Source organism: Necator americanus, chromosome III (assembly GCF_031761385.1).
Source record: "Necator americanus strain Aroian chromosome III, whole genome shotgun sequence".
Lineage (NCBI taxonomy): Eukaryota > Metazoa > Nematoda > Chromadorea > Rhabditida > Ancylostomatidae > Necator > Necator americanus.
This window is the reverse complement of record NC_087373.1, coordinates 8,559,313-8,582,119: the sequence shown is the minus strand read 5'-3', so window position 1 is coordinate 8,582,119 and position 22,807 is coordinate 8,559,313. Positions and strand designations below refer to the sequence as shown.

The window sequence follows — 22,807 nt, the reverse complement described above, 5'->3', positions numbered from 1 at the left end:
GAGTATCATGAATGGGAGCTCTGACAGGACGAAAAGATTAGCAAAACTGCATGAAAATATACCAAACGGCTTAGGTGCTGATAAACACTGATACATAACGGTAGTAAAGGAAAATTTCCGCTACCGAGTTCTATTCACTGGTTGGTAAAATTTAGAACATAGTTTTCAAACACCATACCCTTAACATCCTGTAAGAATCGAAGGATTTTCAAAAGTTAAGTACCCTTCTTCTAAAGGGAACGGCAATTACAAATACGCACAACTAGTACATGTAGTCAAATTCAGGAACCAAAGGATTCTCATAGTTTTTCAGTGAGAGATCGTAACTCATGAGAGATAGATGGTATCTTGGTGACAAAAGTTCATATTTGAGGCGAGGAACGTTCTCCTCATTGATTGTGTTGCGCTTTATACCAGAAGTATTTATTCAGGACAAAAAGAAACATTTATGAATCAATCTTAAAAAATACAAAGCTCATAGAGAGAAATTTTCACGCACATTTGGAAAGCGTCTGCGAATTTCCAAGGCACATGAATCGGAGATAAAACTATTGAACCCACAACCAATTTGAGGAAACTGGTGAAGAAGTGAAATAGTGAAATCTCACAACACTCGGAATATGTTCTGAAACTCACAACCGGCTAAAGGCAACAATACAACAGAGAGGTCATACAAGGGATGGAAGGCAAACGCAAAAAAGTCGGCACCATCCCAAGCGGAGGTCTAGGTATGACCCGGATGTATACGTATGGAAAAACCCTAGTGCTACGAAGAATCTACGGAAAAATACAACGGTTACTGCAAATCTGCAAAGAACGTCATAAAAACAGTCTTTCGCGTTTACGGTTTCTTCTTTGCTTCAAGTTCTTTCACGCTACCGTCAGGATAGGCGAAGTACACTTTGTCAACCACTCCTATGAAAAGACCAGTCTCCACAATACCTAAAATTCGAAACAGATTATCACTAGATAATCTGACATGTTGTCTATGAAAGAAAATAGGAAACTATATCAGCTTCAATCTATACAAGAAAAGCAGAAAAATAGAATATTCCGGATGGCTAGTGTTGTTAGATATATTGTTTTCTGGATGTTTGCGACAATGTGCCTTTCCTCCGACGATCCACCCCGTTGTAAGAGCTAAGAGGCCAAAGTTAAGCTAACTGCTGCATCACTTCAACAATATTTCGATACTCTGTCAGCTGGTGGAAATATTCCTTGCACGAATGGAAGTAAATCATGAATGGAAGTACACAGCAGCGTCTCCCTCGTGAAAATGATTTCAGCGTTTCATACGTGGTTTGAAAAATGCTTCTCAAACATTTTCGAGAATTCGTTCTGAAAAATTGGTTTCTCAGACAAACTTCCGAAAGCCTAAAAAATTGTCCTTAACATTGAGATTCATCCTGTAAAGGTAAGCCAAATTAATAATAGGGAAACTCAGAGTTGTATAACAAGAACTAACCTGGTGTGTTAGCAAGTCTAAGCTGGATTTCCTTCCAGTCACGAGGCTTGTTCTTTTCAAAAGCCCAATCAACGACATAGTTGTTGTTATCTGTTATAACAGGCCCACATTTCTTGGTCGCCATTCTCAATTGGGCGGTTCCGCCTTCAGTACGAGGGAGAGAGCGCAATAGACAGGAAGCTGCGAATGGCAGGACCTAAGAGAACAGATATGAAGAACTCGAAATGGCGAGTATAGCGCTGAAACTACCCTAACCTCGATTGGTACGTGGTTATAATGTTCACCAAGGTTCACCGATTCCTTAGAGCTGTCAGCAATCACCTGCAATCATAAGAATTGTACAAAGCACCAAAAAAAGGAGAAAAAAGCAACAACCTATCTGAGAAAACACAAAACTGGACCCCTGCAAAAGGCATAGGCCATACTAAGATTTGAAGAAAAAAAAAAACAGCAAAAACATACGAAAAACTTCTTTGCAGCATGTTGAACAATTTTCTCTCGAGCCAGGCAGCCTCCACCACCTTTGATACAAGTGAAATGGGCATCTACCTAAAAATCCAGAAACCTTCGCATAAACATCCACTTAAAAAATCAGAATAAGACAGAACGACTAAGTAACGTAAGTGAAACAAAGAGGACCTCAATATTTAATTGAAGTTAAGGAGAGTATGTTGAATAGAAATAGGATCTAAAGCAAGTGTTTTAAGTAGAAAATTTCCACAGTCAAACAAAGTTTTAAGACCTCTCTAGCAGCGGAAATCAACACTTTGTTAGCCTTCCTACACTTTGAACCTTCAAAAAGTTTTGGTGCCAGATACGAAAAGCTGGAACTTAATACTAGGCAATGTTTTTTTTTAATCTCCGAACTTGAATTTCAATCGCAGTTTCATACGTACGGTTGGTTACGTAGTTTAGAGAGAGGTATTGCCAAAAACGAGAAATATTCTTAGCAATTCAGAAGACAGATCGACCAGCGCAATAGATTGATCATTTTAACAACTATCAGCATGAAGCAACCACCTCCATCCGCAAGAATGATGAAGTGGAAGCGTATACGGCGGATTTCTCCATCCGAAAGGACGTCAATTTACCTAGACGAGTGATTTCAGCAGTAATCCATCATACATATAGATATAAAAAGAAGCATTCCCAGGGGAAATGATCAGATCACTGCTACCAATTTATCTTATTTCCGGATTTACAGTGTCTCGTGTTTCCGCTACGATATTACCAGACTACCCATCTTACGTTACCTATGAATGGAAAAAAAAAATCCAGCAAAGAAAACTCCGGCGAACTTTCAAATGAAAACTCATTTGGCATTACAAAAACAAAACTTTTCCACCAATGACAATATTATTACGTTGTTCTAAAACCATCTGGCAAAAATGATTGTTACCTCATCAGCGCCGTCAATACAAACATCGAGTTCGGGCGTAGCATCTAAATCGGAGACCGTGAGACCAGCATCCAACAACCACTTTTTCGTCTTCAAAGGAAAATGCATGTTACCGACGTATAACACAAAGGAGTTTAACTTTGACTTTAACTTTGAAAAAAAAATGCATATAATGATAAAACATAAGAAAGTGGGGAAAACCAAATGAAACCAATAAATTAAAAACCGAATTCCAGTTCATGAAAATAAGAACCGGAACAAGGTGTGGCAAAGATGATGAAAACTGTTGCAACCTACCAAGAAACTAGTAGGAACGCACACAATGTTCTGCAGTTTCCCGGATTTCACCGCTGTTTCCAGGTACTCCACGAGATATCTTAACAAGGTATCATTAATAAGAATAAGAAATGGGGAAACCATACCAAAATAGAAGAAACTGCTTTTAGCTCGTCACCATCACAAAGACCAAAAACTTATAAAGACATGAAAACGAACTTAACGGTTGATCCAGAACCCACACCGAGTCGGCAGCCGCTTGCAATATTCTTCTCGGCACAAGTGTACGCAGCCTATAAAGCTGCGAGATAGCTAAAATATAATAACTGGAACAGTGAGAGGCATAAGTAATGCTGATTACAAGGCATTCTTGACAAAATCTCTGCTTGTTGTTATAGAGTGGTCGGTGGAAGTGAAATAGGAAATTAAAAGATAGAAATAATGAAGATGAAGTGCAATCAACTTCTCACCTGCCGTTTTGCCTTTTCAATAGGTGATAGTTCAGTAGATGATACCATTCTACGAATAGAAGCAGCAAGAAAACGAGCTTGCGCCACTGTGATGCTACTGAAACATTCACTGGTATATAAACTGTTGGCGAATCGGATAGAATGCATTTGTTAAACAATGCGCAAAAAATCGATGTGTCACGAGGTCTGTTCAAGCAAAGTACAGAAAGAGCAGAATTAAGAAATTATTAAGAAATAAAGGAATCACAGCTGCTTTTACATCTTCCAACCGTTTTCTAGCGCTAATCATACGCATATGTGGCAAATACGACAGTTGTTCATTGCACTGCAATAATTGTACAATTGTCCAATAATTTCATTCTGCAACCAAACTGTAAAACCTATCAAAACAATAATATAAAAATTGGTAAAATCTAATGTTCTTAATTAGGCTCTCACTTTATCCCTCAACTCGCAATACTCGCAGTTAGAATTATTATAGGATTATAGGAAAAACGACATGAAGAACAGTGCAGTTGCGTAAGCAGCCGCGCTAGAAGCGGTGCGGTGGAGCGTAGCGGTTGGGATCGAGGGAAGACCTTTGCTAGCACCATTCTTCGCTGCAGTTCGCGATTGTTCCACCTTGATTCCAACTGTTTTTTCACTCGGCCACATCGGGCGCGACCACTTACGCAAGTGTACCGAGTTTCATTTCGTTTTGGCCGTTCTATACTTCATGGGAACATTGTCTTATTGATTAAATTTAGTTAGATTGAACCAGGGCAGAACTGTGAGTGTGAGTGTGTACAGAGCCACATAGAAGAGCCCATGATCGACTTCCTTGCATGTTGAATACGTAGCTTTCTTATTGCTTTCCTTTTGCTGGTGCCAAGACTGATACTGAACTTTCGTTATTAACAGTTAGAATTTCACAGTCATCGCCTTCGTCAAAGCCCAGAGAGATCAAACGGATCAGCGACTTATCCTCTCAAGCGCCTCATCATTCTACAGAAAAGCATTCACAGGGTTTGCAATTTCAAAGAGAGAGGAGCATTCAAACCCAATTCAGCAAGGATACAGTGCAATAGGTTACCCGAAATTAGCCATGACGTATTCCTCTTTGTTCTCCGAAGGTCTGCTGTGGACGTCGGCGTTGAAGGCACTCGATTAACCCCGCCAGGATTAAGTAATCGGTGCACTAACGCTGATATTCTCGCATCGCCTGTAAGTGTTTGAAGAACGTTTTGGTTTGTGCATTTACGCGACGTTGCGCCATAAATCAAAATGATCTATCAAGCGGCTACGCAGGTTATACAGCCGTCGCCGAAGTAGTTCGGAAGGACAACAGCGACGAACGTTCGATTGGAGAATGATTGAAGGGCAAGGGTTTGTGTGCGTCAAGCAGAGGAACATTTTGGATTACACGAATCGTGTCGCCGTCACTAGAACAACGAATTCCAAAGCTGTTTGAGACGTTTGGAAAGAATTTTTGATACTTGTTTAAGAACGGTGTCATCTTTTTTATTACTATGGATTTAACAGTAAACCCAAACCAAAAGCAGCTTTATCCTAGAAGAACTTCCTCGGATTAGTTCTCTAGCTTCTCGTGGAGGTTCCTCTGTAAAATTTTCTTAGAACGCACACGTAACTGCATAATATCACGAGAAACGTCTTTCAATTTAACTCCATTTTTAATAAATGGAACATAAACTAATAAGAACGTCCCAACAAAACAAAGATTATTTCGCTTCTTTCTACCTAGAAATGGCCTCACAGAGAAGGGTGGAATTCAAAAACAATGTATTTTAATCACGACGATTCCAATCTTAGTTGGAAGTAGATCTCCAGATTCAGGAGACAGCTGGATTTCAATAAACGTCGTACTTTAACATCATCTCTTGATTATAACCATGGTGCAAAAGTAATATGACTATCTCCATAACTATACGCACAATATCTGCATCATTTTGTATCTTCTTCAAATTCTAGGACAAGAAATGGCTTGTTACACTGTAACTAGATCAAGCCGATGAGAGAATGTGAATATCAATAAATAAGAATGGAATATACCACGAATAATACCAGTGTAAAGTGATATACATTAAGCAATAACTAATTCGATTTATCTGTACATATTAACTTAAAAAGAAACATGCAAGTTAAGACAAAGCACACATATTCGAACTAATTTGGCCATTCTAATTAAAGCACCTTAACACATTATATGTGGCGTAACAAACAATAGAGCAGTTTGGAGGAAACTGCATAAAAATGAAGAGAACGATTTTTGCTAACTATTCAATCCATGCAACAATCGAGGTGAACAGCTGTTTTAAACAAAGCAAGAACCGGCGCTAAAAGGATTGGGAAAGATATTGAAAAGATTAGAAGCAACATACTGAAATCAACGTAACCGTGAAGTCGAAGTTTATAAAAAGGCAGTTGAAAGTATGATTGTAAAAATATTGGCAATAGTGGATAAAAACAGCCAACACATTGAAAGTTTCTTTTTTTAAGGACTGAGAGTTTAGTCTGAAAAAGGCAATAAAAATATGAGCAAAATACCGACAGGAAACGATAATAATGTCTGGGTTCATAATGCTATCCATATTTAGGTGAAATTAATTCGGAAGAAGAATAGAATAGTTGCGAGAAATTTTTAATCGAAAGCGGAAACGATTCGATGAGTTCTGATGCTTTTAGTATTTGAATTAATGGACTCATCTGGAGAGAGATAGCAGAAATCTGAAGAACTATCACTAGTTCGGTTTGAAAGGAAAATTAAAAAATCCAACAATGTTGGTGTTTGAAAATGAGCATCTATAATCCCTTATTTTTGTTGCCAGCATAAACGGGATTCCTGAACGTGGTAGTGGCTTGTTTGTAGATAGGATTCTCATTCTGAAATTAAAAATAAATAATTTTCCCTTTTCGTTAAGGAAAAATAGAAAAAAACAATGAAGAAATAAAGGAAAAAGGATCAGTTTATCCGCTCACCGTGTCCCATTTGGCCATAAGTCGCTCGTTGTTAAATTTCGCGTACTCTGCGCGGTCGTGCAGAACAGTGAGCAGTTTCCACACGAGAAGGAGAATTAGTCCGAGGATCACAATTCCTGCTATCACACCTAGCACTATCGCTAAAACTGGCACAGGAGGCGGGCAATCTGAAATTTTTGCAAGTATCTTTCAGTTTTGAACTTTTAGAGATTAACAGTGCTGTTGAAAGAGCCGGTACCAAACACCAATGTTTGAAAAGGAGATTTCCTACCATTTTTATGCAGTTCAGCCATCGCTTTTCAAACATAGGTTGAAGGCAACAACTCGTTTAAAGTTTTAAGCTTGAAAACAAGAAACTGACAAACTGTTCACCTTTATGTTCGCGAACCCAAACAGTAGCATTGTCCGTAGCTTCGTCATAATAGTATAAGTAGTAGAATGTGCAGTCATCAGCTGGATCAACAAACTGACAGGCAGTCGTTTCGTTCAACTCTGAAGTTGTAGCATGGAAATCAGATTAGCATTAAACGATGAATATTTAGCACTAAACAACAAACCAGGTAGCTCTTCGACAGGAATAACTTTAAAGGGACACTCCGCGCAGCGCTCTTCATCGTACGGACCAGTTCCCCATTGTTGACACATAACGCATGGCTTGTACTCGATACATTTCGTGGGACAAGTCTTAAGGTGTTGCGTTCTTGAACAGGATTTTCAAACCAAATAAGCCACTGATATTTACTCACTGGGCAGATCTCGCATTTGGCACCCGAGTAACGGTTCCCGTCAGGACCATCGAAGCAACGGCAACGTCCACAAATGCACTCTCCTTTGCCGTTACATATCTTACCATTCGCCGACATACAGGAGTCCTGGCTAATTGGACATTCACATGCTCTGCCTAGAACCTTTCTGGTTATAAATACTAGGGCCACAAAAAGCAAAGAAGGAAAAGAAAGAAAAATAGAAGAAATCTTTGTGAGAGTGATGGTGATGGAAGATAGGAAGAATAAAAGGTCTTTCTAAAACGGGCAATGCGGACTACAGAATAGATGAGAATTTGGATCCAAAGTCATGGATTATTTAATCGATTTGAGGTCAACGAGTACTTGAATAGTTGAAGTGGATATTGGTCCACATGCTGGGGAACAATTCAGACTAATAAGACAGTCAAACAAGTTATAATGCTCTAAATGGAAGGATGATATGATGTGAAATAACAGTAACTAGGACAGAAGAAGAAAACAATATGATCTACCTGTCCACCCTGGCGCACAGATGCATTGTCCACAATTACATTCTCCATGTTCGGCACAAATTTTGCGATCATGACGAGGACAGTTGAAATTATCGCACTCGCAGAATTCTCCAGAAATTTGTTCCTCGGGGTTCTATAAAAAAATCCCCGTTCAAGGAGTTTCTTAAAATAGCGACTATTAAGAGTTGCACTGGGATGTACTATGAAGATAAAGAATTAGTAACAAATTTGTATATGATATGTATATTTATGTTTGATTACCCATTCGCATTTACAAAACGATTAATTCATTCAGTCACTTTGCATGTGAATGAGAGAAAACCAATTTTCGAGGCACTTCCAAAAGTTATTCTATCTGGACCTACTACTCTTGAAATGCATAGAAATCAACAACGCTAATTCGGTTCAAAGTTTTAGTACCTGGCGAGGATTACATTCGCAACGGCCGCAGTTACATACTCCACGTCCTTCGCAGATTGCTGACTCATTGGTGCTGAAATGATAATTTTCGAATAAGCTAGCAGCTTGCAGGTGATCTTCATCTTCATCAAGCTAGGATTGACATATCATTTCATTTCGGTGATTATAAATTTTGTAATCATACCCAACAATTTCCATGCATGCAGAAATAAAAGTGTTTTATACAGTTTTATCTTCCACTTACCGTTTGCACTTCTCATTCAGCGCAGCCGTGCTCATTCCTGGACGATTGCATTCACAGTAGCGACCTACGTTACCACCTTTGCAACGACAAACGCCGCATACCATATCGCCACCGTGACATTCTTCAGCATTTTCAACTATGCGATCCTATAAAAATCAAAGGCATAATTGTTAGGCGAACTCAAATATTAATAGATACCCACCTCCTGTTCACAGTCGCAGTCACAGAGGACCTTCACGTTGACAATAAGTGTTTCGTCTAATCCAGAAGGCCCGATGCGTAACACGAAATCTCTCTTCTCAACGCAATGAGTTGCTTCGAGAGTCACTTCAAATTGTACTTCATCCCCTACACGGATACCTTCACAGACGTTCGTGTCACGGAGCGTAGTTCCACTAAAAATTGAAAAATTAAAGAAAAACTTGTCACAACTAGAAATAAAGAATTCAAAACACTGTGAGCACAATAACAAACGATGTCATAATCAAAAAGGTAGTATTTAGAAAATAATGGTGCTAGTGAATGGGAGGCTAAGAAATTCGCCATAATGGGAGATATACTCACTCAAGACACATACTACGATATGTAATCTTCAGACCATCGCTGGCATTGGCATTGTCTACCATGATGATTTTCTCACTGATTTTCAGGTATTCTCCTTCAATCAAGTCGACAATGTTTCGTGAATCAGTTTCAAGAATACCGACAGATGACGACACATCAGGGAGGGAATCGGAGAGCTGAACGATAAGAAACTCTCTTATGGAAAATAGGATAAGGAAGAATGAGTCAAAGAAGAGAAAGAAAAATTTGTCACGACTTTCGGTAGCTTTTCAGGAGGAGCTGCAAATTGTCGCTAGTTTTAGAACATGTTATCAGGGACAGAAACATGAAACACTTCGACGAGTGTCATGGTGCTTTTCACAGAAAAAAATTTCAAAGGGAAGCAGAAGCGAAATTGTTTACATTCTTATCTTCAAAACATCTTCGAAATTCCGCTCAGCTGCTAGTCGCCGTACTTTTCTCAAAAACACAACATCTTATGAATTATAAACGGAAAATATTAATACCTGTGTATACAAATCATGATTTCCCTTTGTAACAGCAAAAATTATATTTGCTTTCCTATCCTTGATCATTTGATGGAGGAGAGCAATCGATGGATAGTCCTGAAATAAGACCACTTTCCACAATATTTCGCAGAAATTGCGAGTAATACCAAGAGAAGAATAACAACACAGGCAACAAAAGTTGTGGAGTAAGTTAAGGTAATAGTTACGTCTCTGACCTGCTTAAGAGTTTCTGTGTAATACCCATCACGGTCAAGGTGGCATTCTCCATCATTCGGTTCCACGACGCCCGCTAACTAAAATGATTCGTTTAAATCAAATGACATCACATTCAATGTGAATAAAAATCGGAGAAACAAGTACAAACCCTTCCGTCTCCAGCAAAATGGAACCCAGCATCAGTAGAAAAGACAATCATTTTACGAGCACGCTCTCTCCAGCCAATTTTACTCTAAACATTTGGGAATTCTAAACAACCTAAGAAAACAAGTAAACGAAAATACACTAACGTTACACGCCAGAGCCTGTACAACCGCATCGAAACCACCTTCAGGTGCATCCAGATTACCAGAAATCTCTGCTTTGTCTACTTCAGCCTGAAAAGAGCGTTTTCATGCAATCTTATGTCCAGAAATAGGGTGTTCCCACTAAACCAGACCTTGAACTTCTCGGTGTTAGTGGTAAGAGTCATCTGATGTTTAAATCCATATGGCTCAGCACAGGGTTCAGCACACGGAGACTTTTGCCTGGAATAATTCCACCAACACCATGAATGTACCATGAATAAAGTTGGATTTAACTCACTTTTCGATTCTTGGATCAATGAAAGGCATCAATTTTTTGTCGATGAAGGAGCCAAAACCGAGCCGGAAATTCTTAGTGATGTTGCGCATGCGAACAGCTGAAAACTCGCCGGAATGATTTGTGAGTGCGAGAACTATGCATTTCTACTACGGAACATACGAATGTGATTGATCGTAATAAAATTGTACAGTCATAAATCGTTACCAAGCAAATCTCCCAGCTCAGAAAGCTTCTGCTTGTCGTCCTTCATTGAATAAGACAAATCCATAAGATAATAAAGATCAACAGGATAGTCCACGGCTTGGCGGTAAGTTACATTGAAACGGACGCGTGATTCTAAATTCAAGAAAATATGATTAATTGAACAGTAGCCACTAGACGCATTGAAAAACTGATACCGTAAGTATATGTTACTGTACTTACTCGGTCTGATCTCGACAAACATCTCCTGTGGTTTCAGTTGAACTGCATCATCTTCGTTCTCGACTTGCCCCTTGTCGGACAACGGTTCGTCCTTAAAAAAGCAACACGAATAATAATAATAATAATAATAATAATAATAATAATAATAATAATAATAATAATAATAATAATAATAATAATAATAATAATAATAATAATAATAATAATAATAATAGTAGTAATACTCTTGGAAGAAAATCTCTCAATACGAACCCTTTCCACTTCAAGAACTGTTTGGGGGTCTTCAATATGCGACTCTGGGCAACCATGTTCAAGAAGTCTGGCTCGATTGTCGCATCTTGCATACTGCTTCTTTGCATCAAAAAGCTGAACAACAAAATACGTTTGGATACAATCAAATACGGAAAAAACGATTACATCCAAAAAAAGCGCTTACAGGAGCACCACACCATGCACATGAATCGTGTAGTTGAATACATGCACTACAAGTATAGTTATCCCGAGAAAGTGAGTAACATGGGAAGTCCTTTCTTCCCTCGACGACCTCGCCGGTGACTGGAATTTCATAATTAAAGAATCTTCGAAGCAAAAACCTAAATAACCAAGCAAAACCAACCTTCGCCTGTTTTCCAGTCGCTCACATCAGCAGCAATAGTTGCGCCTATCAGCAACGACAAAGCGATGGCTCCAAACATCTCCTAAAACACAGACTCGAGACACCGCGACAGTTATTCTGTTAAATCATATCATCTTACCAATAAATTTGCTGCACTGGACTTTTTCTTTCAAATCTGTTCAAATAGTCATCCAGTCGTTTCCTAATAAGAACAACCCGTTCGTAACGGAGATACCCTTAATAATCCAGTGATACATAAACGATTTGTTCAATTTAAAGCGAGAATGCGAGAACGACGGAGACGAAAACTTCTATGTATGTTGAAATACGACATCTATGAAATATGACATACGAGCCAGGTGTTATAGTACAGTGAAAAAAATGTAAATTTTCTGCCCTCCTACAGATGTAGCGCTCGCAATGCTTTCAACTGCACCACTTTGCAGTTGAAAGTATTTATAAAGTACTTATGAAGTTGTTGCAAACCAACAACTTCATAAATATAATCCCAGCGTTGAAGAATACAACTTTGATTTGTTTTTACGCCGCAAATTTCAGGAAATAGTTCTCAAGACAGGAAATAGTTCTCAAGGCGTATTGCTTCCCCAGAAAAAATTTAAGTTCCTGCAATAATAAAATGTTTTTAATTAAAAGTTTATCTAGCAATTACCACCGAGGACTCAACGTTGACTATATCCGCTCTTTCTTATACAGCAGTTTAAACATAGATTGAACTATAAAAGTGTTCGAAGAACGCTCAAGACGCTTAGCGAAAGATCCTATAAGACACAGAAAACCCGCGACAACTGACTCAATCGATATTTCGGGTATGAGAAAATAGTTAGCAAAATGAACACTGCTTTTCTGACTCGGGACCAAAAAATTGCATCGCGTAAGTGCTTAGCTCTCGACGAGTCCAGCACGACAAAATCGATGATATTTTCGTCTTGAAGTACAGAACCTGCCCTAATCCTCTGGAGATCAAACGTGAATCAAATCCCTAAAACATCTCAGTGACGAACATACATTTTACGGGCTTTGACGAAAGCGCCTACAAAACATATCAAACCAAATCGCTTGGAGTGCGTGTCTCATCAGGAAGAAATTCGGAGAAAGAATGTAAAGTAATACGACAATTTCTTTCATTTCCTTGGAAGGTCACAAACTTTTCAACCCACTTATACTTAGCTTTAGCACAACCTCTACACATACCAACCACTGTGAATAATGGATGATCCTATGAAAACACTGATATTTTCTTCCCGACAGGGGAACTTCTAAATTGTATTAACTAGAATGAGATTTAAAAAAAGAGCTATCAATTTCAAACATTGTACAGGAGGACTGGAATCGAATTTAGTAGGCTTGGAGTACCGAAAGGTTCGGCTAATTTCAAGTGTTTCCTGTAAACATTAACAGTGATGACGCATCTAGCTCATAAATACCAGCACCACTAGATCATAAACTAGGAGAAACATCCACTTAAAGACATTAGCGATAGCACCCACCCTACTATACAGGGTGGGTGCTAATGGTGCATTCAAGAACAGTCTACATCGGAACGGTCTTTGAGAACGCAGAAGAGGTGTTAGACGTTTGTTATACTGAAAAAAAAACCCACAGATATTCGCGCATGAAGGTTAACAGAACCAGTAAATCGCACTGAGCACCGGTGATTAGAAGAAAGCCAGAATTAAGCCCGTATTTTGAGTATGTATTTGGAAACTAGTACGAAATAATCATCAAATAATTACACACAGGAAATCTCCGACCATTCAAGTATACGTATGTTTGAATGGAGTAATAACTGCTGAATGATCAAAAAAGTTTTTGTAACCGGTCCATACGTGCGATAGGAAGAAGCCGGACCCTTCTCAAGTGAAGGGGGTTTAGCTCATGGGGTGTAGCTCAAGTGAAGGGGCTCCTTTCGCCAGTCGTCCCAAAGTGAAGAGGGTCAGAGCACCGGCTCCGATTATCGCATCTATGGTCCGGTCCCGCTTGTGTGACCCACGTTGTCAAAGGCAAAGAGATTTAAAAAAAAATCTAATTCCCTCCAAAGGGCAAACTGTTGAACTAATAAGTTTAGCAACAAATTATTTGCACCGTATTCTTTACATACAGTTCAAAATAGCCATTTTTATCCGGAAATATTTCCTCCACAACATGATCGCCTTCCACAGATGATCTAGCGAGAAAATTCAAGCACAGCTATGCTTCGCCTTCTTCAGAGAGAACGACGAACATTGAACATTTCAATGATCGCCCAGTACACAACAAATGACCATCGGAACTGAAATAGCTGCCCTCAACGTTCATCATCAGCGCCAGGGTAGATTATAGCGCCAAACATAATTCACGATTTCGACAACTCTATTACAGAAGAATACTCCTTTTAATGTCCGCGTGGGGGTCATCTCCACGTACCGAACGGCTCGATACGATAATTCGATAAGAACGATTCGATAATGCGATTATACGGAAAAAAATACTTTCAAACAATCTCAAACTTTATTTTTTTTTTCAAAAATCCCGAGTCAAAAAAATATAGGAAAAACTAGGCTCTTCCAAAATGGAAAACCGATTAAGTCCGAAGATCCTATCACTATCGAAAAAACGCAATTCCGAATATATATTCTTCAAAAGAAAAGACAGCAAATTACTTTCTAAGTTAACTTCTTAGGATGGGTTAGATTTTAACTCTCCAAATTTTTAAAGTGTATTGCTAATCTAAATACATTCTAAATCCAACTTTAAGAATCCGATTCAACACATTTAACTGCAAAAGCTGTACTGCAGCTATTACTGTGAGACCTTCGAGTTTCCCACACGCTTTAAGACCACAAAGGTGGATCACAACCGATGTTTTGTGCACTTGAAAAAATGCTAAATATCAGAAAGATTCGTAGCGTAATGCATATGAGTAGTTAAAGAGTGTCCGTGCTAGCTGGGCCAGGCATGGTAGGAAAGACGGTGGGAAACCAGACAGGAAAAGAAGAACAAACATATGCCGGATGGATTATAAAATCAATAGCAAATATGGCGAAAAAAAAACTGTTTCGACGAAAAATTACATTTGGATCGAGCCAATCTGTTGCTCGGAAATCAATATAGCCGAATGGAAAGGTGCGTAGGCGCCTGGCCACAACACACCCTCATTCTCCCAGCTAGCACACAGTGTAACTAAAGCGAGGAGGTCTCTGATGCAAGCAATGGGGGCGAATATGCAGCACATAACAAAACTCCGAAGAAAACAATGACTTTACTACAAAATAACAGTATTTGTAATCAACGCGAATATGAGTCAACCCCATGAATGGTGATGAGTCATCAACGTTCCGTCAGTAGATTTATTATACCTCTTGTGGCCGATAAAAGCATGCTTTAGGTATGAGGGGAAACGAGTTTTGAAACGAAAACGTAATGAGAGTAGGCGACGAGTGAAGCTATATATATGGATTGCGGAGGAAATGAAAACAAAGAACTCGCTGGAGAAATCTACATAGGAAAACGTTCCTACGAGTACGTATGAAGGAAGTATAAACTAAAAATACTTGCAAATGAATGGGTGCAGCTGGCCTATAGCCAACTGTCATTGGAGTGCTATCGATTGGAACAGCGAGCGTGCGGAGATAGAACGGGAACTATAGAGACATAGACTTGCTGGCCCTCCGTGCTGACCACAGTTAACAGCAGCAGAAATGTGGAGGCGGAGTCGAATGGACGACGACTTATACTTTCATAAGATACACTGTAGAATAACATTCAAATGTTTTTAGTATGGACTCTAAAAAGACAAAGAAGCAAATCTTTCAATATTATTTAAATATACTGTAATGTATCCGAATGTATGATGTAGGACGTACAGGAATGCTGAAATTCTTTAGTATTTGTGAAGTATCAGAAATCGAAGATCCAAGAAACACTTGCTTTCCATACATGAAAGATGAAACATAGAGAAAACGACAGAATTAACTATTTACGTATAATAATATAATATAAATATAATTAAGAGAATATCAGTAATTTCTTCAAAAAATTTTGGCTTCTTAGCACAAGCTGTGGATTGCACAAGCTGTGGATTTTTTTCTAAGGCTCGTTGTTTTGTTTCGTTTGTTTTCAAAACCACTTATATTGTAAAGTAAAAGAAAGAATAACGGCTTTAAAAGTATGTAGGGAGGAAAACAAACGTACAATTTGCCATCATCAACTCGGCGGAAACTGTAAAAAGTCTGTTCAACCATAATAATGAGAAAAAAAACAATCGGAATTTCAACGCGTGCATTAATGTGCATACTAGCAATATAAATAGATAATAACATTATATATAATACAAGATAATAACAATACAGGACAATAAATAACCTTAGCTATGCCGCTAAGCCTATTTTATAGGTACTAGGGTTCTCTTCACCGTAATTCAACAGACCGAGACGAGAGTTCAGTGAAAGATTTACTATACAGTATTGACAGAGAAGGGTGTCAATGAATGTAAACGACTGAATGAGTGGCTAAAGCGTTGTCTGCCGCACTCTTGAACGATACAAGCAGTAATGCCACCAAATAATCATAACCGCTAAGCCTATTTTATACCACGCCCCTTTTGCGATCATCGCGGTCGACGATAGCAACGCTATTTGAAAAAAAAAAACAATTAAAGCATTGATACAGCCAATACCGCGGATACCGCAACGACAATGTTCAATTAGGGTAGCCAAAACGGGCGAGATATAATCAAGCAACGATAAAGAATACCGCAATCAATGTCGACGCGATAGTCTTAATGAGGACGAGGCGATCGCCTAACCTCGCCCATAGGATCTGCCTATGAAAATTCTTCTAGATCTTACCCACATAGTTCCACATAGAGATTGTTCAATGCGACATTATGTTGCTAGAGATGTTCGAAGAGGGAAAAACATACGCAGTCCGTCTAAAACAGATGTAAGTCATTGACCGATCTTATACACCGATCTAACACAGACATTGATCTTGAGATCAATGTGATTTTCTGGATCTAAGGTGATGAATCCTGGAAAGGGCATGTACATGAATAAATAATGTGAATATGCCCCATTTGTTTTTAAGGAAAGACCGAAAAAAATGAAAATATTCGGAAGCATGTGCATAAACAAGTATAGAAATTGGATTATCATGAGAAGAGTGAAATTATCGTGCCGTTTCACACAGCTCTTTTACAATTATCTCCGTAGAATTCTTATCTGGCAAGAAAAATTATGCCTTCACTAAATACGGCTGCAACTGCGAAAAGAACTTTTCTGATAGTGATAGAAGTGGTAAAGAAATGTTGAAAGCAAAGTGAAACGGAAGTGTTTAAGACAGTTTGTGACTCATCAGAAACAAAAGTGCTGTCATGGCGCAGTTGTCTATATCTAATCAATAAGTGCACCCGGAACAGAACCTCCTAGGTGAGCACTCCAAAAATTTACTCCTGAAAAACACACGGATTTAAAAAAAAACACACGGAAAAAAGAGGCTTCGATCTATTATCCCCGGATGTCCGCTGCGACGGAACGGGCGGTTCGAGACCACCGCATGTTGATCAAGACTTTCATCGCCGGGGTCGATGTCAGACTGCTAACCCTAAGCACCACAAGCTAGCAGAAGTTCAAGGACATTTGATCATGTTGAGAATAACATCACTGAATCTCAACAACATAGCAAACCTTTCGATACAAAGGAAATTACTTTTATTATTCTTAATATCTGAAGTCTGCAAATAAAGTACAAACGATCAGATCAAATCATTTCGAGGTGAACTTCTGCTCCAAGAACCCGTGCGAACGTTGAAGTGATTTTTTATTACTCTGCAATCGTTGCTCGACGGTAAGATCAGAGGCAGCACTGTTAAGTTGACTCCTAGAAAAAAAACTCCTTACAAAAAGATATTTCAAGCTCTGTTTTGAAAAAAAAAAAGTCAACGTCTTCTCATCTTTTTCAAAGAATACGCTCAAATAATCCAAGTTTGGTACTACGCACAAAGTTGAAATTTAAATATAGATAACAATTAAGTAATCTGAGGAACCTGATAAAACTAGGAGCTTTCTCATTAGTTTCCTCCTCAGCTTCCTTTTCGTCAGCCAGTCGAGCTCGCTTCAGATTGGAGATACGTGTTTCTTGCCTCCAGGCAGCATTCTGCTCCATCTCTCGTAACCTTTCCTGTTTCTCTTCTTCAGTTAAAGGGCGCCGATTTACAGGTTTCTACAATCGATAACACTTTTAGGCATCGCAATATCTACTCGATGTCTCCTATATAGCGATTTTAATATTCAAACTTGTCGCATTAGAGGAATATGTGGCAAGAATGAAGTTCTTCTGAAGTTTTTTTTTGCCCCTATTTAGAATACACTAGAATATAGTGCGAAGAAAAACCAAAATTATGCTGATTTGAGAACTAGAACATGGTGGTGTCAAAACGACATGAAGTACGCTGAAGTTGCGTGGAATCGAGGTCGGACCATCGCGAACTGTTATAGTGAACGGTGATAGCAAGGACCCGCGGCGATCCTAACCTCTTCGCTCCATCGCACCTCTTCGAGCGCAACCTCTTAGGCAACTGGCCCGTGCACCTTGTTGTTTTCTTCTTGCTGCTGCAGTTCGCGATGGTCCCACCTCGATTCCAACTGCTGCGCTCCTCAGCACCGCTTCGAGCTTAACCGCTTACGCAACTGCCCGGTGTATTACTCCACTATATGTATAAATGCACCTAGGAAAAGAGGCAGTATTTTGAGCAATTTGAAGTGGAAAACAAGGTCTGTGTACGATAGTAAAATTTCCTAGCATTTGTAACAACTTTCTCATAAAAAGGATCGTCGATGGCATACTATCTTCTCTTTCTCTTCAAATGTTTAATATTCTCAGAAAGGTTGCATTTGTGAATCAATTTTTACGAAGCAGTGAGAAAATAAAAAGTAGCATACCTTATACACTGGTAGAGAAGGCTTCCGTGACAGCTCATAAGGATTTTCAGCGCCGCTTGCTGCTTCATCTGATTTCTTTTTAACCTTGAAAATCATTGGTTTACGGTTCTTCAATTAAGTGAAAGACAAAGTCAAATGATTACCCCAACAAGGCCAAAGCCCTCGAAACGTTTCTTGCGCTCCCTATCCTCGAAGTCATACCTATCTTCGATTTCTTCCTGATCAGAATCAGCCTCCGATTCCTGAGTGACTTCTATTATAACAAATTATGAAAACTACTTAACTCAACAAAGAAGAAATCAACGTCTGGCAAGAAAGATGAATACACTAGAGACAAGATACTACACTGTTTAAAAGTTAGCGATTGTGAATGTACTAAGAAAGAAGAGCTTCAGATAATAAAGACTTTCACCTGTTTGCGTTAAGATGAATGAAAAAGCAGTCACAGTTATGCAGCTAAAGACAGGTAGAAACAGACAAAAGCATTTCACACCAGTTGGTTGAGTCTCCAAAAAGAACTATCGCAAGGATGTGTCAAATCTCTAGCTTCGAAATAGCGTAAAAGCATCTAGAAGTTAACAGTTGAGTGAAGGCGTAGAGACATGAGACACAACAAATTGAAGATCTGTATTTCATTGAAATTTGTTTATTTTCTCTTCAATGATAATTTCGTGTATATCATAAATATTCCATCGCATACAGTACAAAATAAGGGAGAATTGAGGAGACCGATGTTGAAGTAGCTATAAATGAAATTTCGGGTGGTTCTGGTGTTTTGTTTTCCTTACTACTGCAAATCCCTACTAAAATATAGAGAAATGTGATCAAGAATAGTACATTTATGGTCTTGAAGATTTGGAACAATAATTTCCGGATAGCACATTTCATTGTGGATGGGCAAGACTAATTCTAAGAAGTTTTATAAAATTTCGGGTGGTTTCCGTCGTTAGAAAAGTTAAGAACTCTACGACAGACCGAGATGGTGAGACAACACTGAAAAAGCTATCTAAAATATAACTCACCTTTGGTCTAAGATGTTCTGGAATGTGCGAGTCGAACGTCCGAGACTGCTTCACTTCTTCATGTTTTTCTCGAGAAGAACTACTTAAAAAAAAACAATAACATACCTTCTATCTGGAAGGTAAACAACTGCAACTGCACAAATAATACTTACGCATGCTCCACGTGGTTGCTGGTTGTCTTTACTGTCATTGGACTAGTTGAGGATTCTGAAGAGTCGCTAGAAGTTTCCTTTTCTCTCGTAGTACGCGTTGAATGAGCTTTCGATTCATTTTTCGAATCCCTTAGACGTGAACTTGAAGTTGATGGTTTCGGACTGAGGTCTGCTTTGTCTCTCAGTTTTGTGTGTGGAGACCGTGAGCTCCGTCTGATGGCGTCTGCTGATGACGAACGACTGTGGCTACGACGAGCTCCTTTTTTCTTCCTAGAACTCGATGGCAAATCATTTCGTGTTCTTGAAGAATCCCTTTCTCTTTTTCTCCTAGGTGATGATGAGGAAGAGTTCTCGCGTCTCTTGTCCCGACTGTATGACCTCCGTCTGGAACGTGTCGGTGAAGGGGTTCGTCGTCTTCTACGAGAAACCTCCGGGCTCCTCCGCCGTTCTGATGATCTAGACTTCTTTCTGTTACGACTACGATCTCTAGTTAAAACAAATTCATTGCGAGAAGGAGATCTCCGCCTCGAATTTCTTTCATCTTCAACAGGTTGCCTTTCTCGGCGATGTTTAGCCACACTTCCAGCTCTGGAAGAGGACGAACTTCCCCTACGACGTTTGACGCTTTCAGAATGTGATGTGCTACGCGCTCTTTCGTTACAATTGAGGGAAGGTGATCTCGAGTTTGATCTGGAACTGCGTCGATGAGTTCTCCTCTCTTTGTGATGTGAAGAGGAACGGTCTTCATGTTCTTTTAGACTTTTTGCATCACTGTTCTTGCGTGAGTGCTTCTTGGTATTATGAGATCTAGAGTCTGAGTCAGTATCAGATGGAGAGGAGGAGTCGTTTCTCTGAAATAAAAACTCATTAATTACCCATTGAAAACATAGACATCAATATCAACGAGGAACAGAGCAAATAGACTAAACTTGTCTCTTTTCTTAAATAATTTTGCAACTATGAAAGCTCAGGGCAGTCAAATGGGCGGCCATCGCTACGAGAAACCAATGCTTCGAATGTGCAGCTAGTTTCGCCACGAAACAGACAAACCGTGAACCCAAGGGAGAAGCGGAGATACAGCGTCACGTGAGCGCTTTTCAGTAATTGCAACTTGAGGTTTGTGGATAGTGTTTTCAAAAAATTCAGGACCATTCTTATTACGCATTTGTGTACGGTTTATTTCACTGGAAGCGGAAAGTAAAGAGAAAGGGACTCTTTCAGAGTCATTTGCTAGGTAGATCCTAGTGGGAGATATTAGATCTGTCGGTGGAAGCTATCCCCGTAATACCAGCAGATATTCCAGTCGGGCGAACCAAGTCTAGTAAGCATGAACTAGTCGTGAATATGTCAGCTGCGGTTATTGTTTATAATAAATTAACTTTCGATTTGGAGGGTTGGACGAAAACATGGAAGACCAAGAAGTTCTTGAACTTCCACTCCCAAATGTTCATACACACATCTGGTCGCCTTCCTCGAACTCTCCAATTCGACTGAACAGTTACGCGTTTGGGTGGTTCGGAATCAGTACCGATAGGGATTAACATTTGCTTCAATTGAGAAGATGAAGGCAAACAATAATTTCCATCTGGTTTTTGGATACGATGGAACGATCGTGCAAACACGGCAGCAGCTTTTTTCCAGTACAAGACTTTTCTCGTCTTGCATATAGAAGTGAAACTGCCAGTTTTCGATGAAGCACGTACAGTCTAACAGTTTAAAAAACACAGACAAGACAAAAATGCAGAACTGAATGAAAAATGAACCAAAACGCAATGTGAATCTCGCAAATATCTGAATAGAGGGACGGTTCTAAAATCCTGAGGGCGAGGAATGAGGCTTACTGGTGCAATATAACCAAAACAAAAAACCAGACACTACTGATAACTTCAAAGTGAGAAGAGATTAGAGTTTTGAAATGAAAAGTGAAGTTTATAGTGCTCACTTCTGAGCACAGCTAAGGACTAAAACAAATGGAAATCTGGAAATTAAACTACCTGTTGACGTGAAGCTTTCTTCGCGACTTTGGCACCAGAAACAAAACTTCCCTCCGTCGAATCGCGTGACTTCCTTTTCTGAATTTGCAAAGAAAAAGCGAATGTAAGAAAAATATTGAACAACTACAGCCTCTTGCGCTCGCACTTTCTTCTTCTTGTCACCATGTTCGGAATCCTTCTTCTTCTTTTTCTTTTTCTTCTTCTCTGTCTTGTCCCTTTTTAATTCCATCATTTCTTTTAGCATTTTTTGAAACTTTAGCTTCATGAGCGGGTTTTCCATTACTTCACGACGACGGGTCTCTTCTTTTACCTAGAAGAATGCGGAAAATATAAGTAAATGAAGAAGAATATAACAAAATAAGAAGAATAATGTAACTAAATCTTACCTTGACGGCAACGAGAGGGTCTTCGGTAGCGACAACGTAAGTCTCCAAAACACTTGTCTTAACCGCAGACGGCTGAGCCTTGACCACAGTTCTAAAAGTTATTTATGGAAATGAGAACCTCAGGCAGCTTAGTTCAAGAAAACTACCGTGTATGTAGAAGCGCATCCAAAGCCTCTGGTTTCTGTTCATTCACGGCATCAGAATACTTCTCGAAATTCTTGTCGATCTTAAAATTAAAAAAAAAAACTAAATGGCGATATAACTTCAAATAAACAGATGCTAAGATGATTGATCATTTTCATACCTTTTTTCCAAGCAGATAGTCTTCCCGGTTCACAAGAGCTTTCGCTCCCTGGTACATCCATCCTATATCCTTATCCTCGCTCATACTTCCCCTATAAAGAAAAATACGATCCAGATTTTAAAAAAGCGAATATGGCAAATAACAGATATGTGAACACCATAAAAACAAGAGTGGGAGTGACTGAAACAAATAGAAATACACTAGACAAGCTGATGTGAGAAAATAAGCTCATTTGAACCAATTTAAACGTGAGGTATGATCTTTTCACAAGTCGACTTCCATCCATACTTCTATTCATACGTCAACTTCTGGAAATAGCAGCAGGTCACCTCTTAAGTAAAAATTACTCACCAATGAAGATGAGGAAAGAAATGCAAAAGAGAAACAAAGCACAAGAGAAACAATGAATTTAAATTCCCGTTCTAAATATTACAAAGGGGAATAATCCGAACAACCTACCAAATTGCAGGCGCTCATATGAAGGCAATGTATTTGTCTTGAGGAGGTTTGTTAGCCACGTAGCAGCCCAGCTACATTCCTGCTGCCTGATCAATACGCCGTAGTGGGGTGATGGGGAATATATAAGCAGT

General features: G+C 39.2%; 2 protein-coding genes across 5 annotated transcripts; both read right to left on the bottom strand.

The window, feature by feature from the left end:
* Positions 1–841: 841 nt before the first annotated feature.
* RB195_008984 (uncharacterized protein) lies at positions 842–4,696 on the bottom strand (the record flags this gene model as incomplete). Of its 2 annotated transcripts, XM_064195765.1 has the most annotated exons (9): positions 842–942; positions 1,466–1,661; positions 1,721–1,786; positions 1,928–2,014; positions 2,865–2,954; positions 3,162–3,240; positions 3,360–3,433; positions 3,611–3,707; positions 4,683–4,696. In XM_064195765.1, 9 exons carry the CDS (start codon positions 4,694–4,696, stop codon positions 842–844), a joined length of 804 nt encoding a protein of 267 aa, XP_064046910.1. The 2 variants fall into 2 exon arrangements, with proteins under 2 accessions (XP_064046910.1, XP_013291584.2); XM_013436130.2 differs by lacking the exon at positions 4,683–4,696 and having other exon boundaries at positions 3,611–3,757.
* A 1,713-nt stretch (positions 4,697–6,409) lies between these two features.
* On the bottom strand, positions 6,410–22,301 carry RB195_008983 (uncharacterized protein; the record flags this gene model as incomplete). Of its 3 annotated transcripts, XM_064195764.1 has the most annotated exons (33): positions 6,410–6,490; positions 6,587–6,753; positions 6,959–7,078; positions 7,144–7,270; positions 7,333–7,487; positions 7,845–7,977; positions 8,265–8,337; positions 8,509–8,654; positions 8,711–8,903; positions 9,073–9,248; positions 9,579–9,677; positions 9,797–9,874; positions 9,946–10,029; positions 10,088–10,174; positions 10,237–10,324; positions 10,383–10,479; positions 10,587–10,718; positions 10,806–10,896; positions 11,058–11,171; positions 11,242–11,360; positions 11,422–11,503; positions 11,561–11,576; positions 17,215–17,298; positions 17,465–17,640; positions 18,360–18,443; positions 18,503–18,601; positions 19,382–19,463; positions 19,534–20,384; positions 21,528–21,605; positions 21,673–21,837; positions 21,914–22,004; positions 22,060–22,139; positions 22,218–22,301. In XM_064195764.1, the coding sequence occupies 33 exons, from the start codon at positions 22,299–22,301 to the stop codon at positions 6,410–6,412; spliced, it is 4,332 nt and encodes a 1,443-aa protein (XP_064046908.1). The 3 variants fall into 3 exon arrangements, with proteins under 3 accessions (XP_064046908.1, XP_064046909.1, XP_013291582.2); XM_064195763.1 differs by lacking the exons at positions 11,561–11,576; positions 17,215–17,298; positions 17,465–17,640; ... (7 more) ...; positions 22,060–22,139; positions 22,218–22,301 and having other exon boundaries at positions 11,422–11,500; XM_013436128.2 differs by lacking the exons at positions 6,410–6,490; positions 6,587–6,753; positions 6,959–7,078; ... (17 more) ...; positions 11,422–11,503; positions 11,561–11,576 and having other exon boundaries at positions 17,184–17,298.
* Positions 22,302–22,807: the final 506 nt, after the last annotated feature.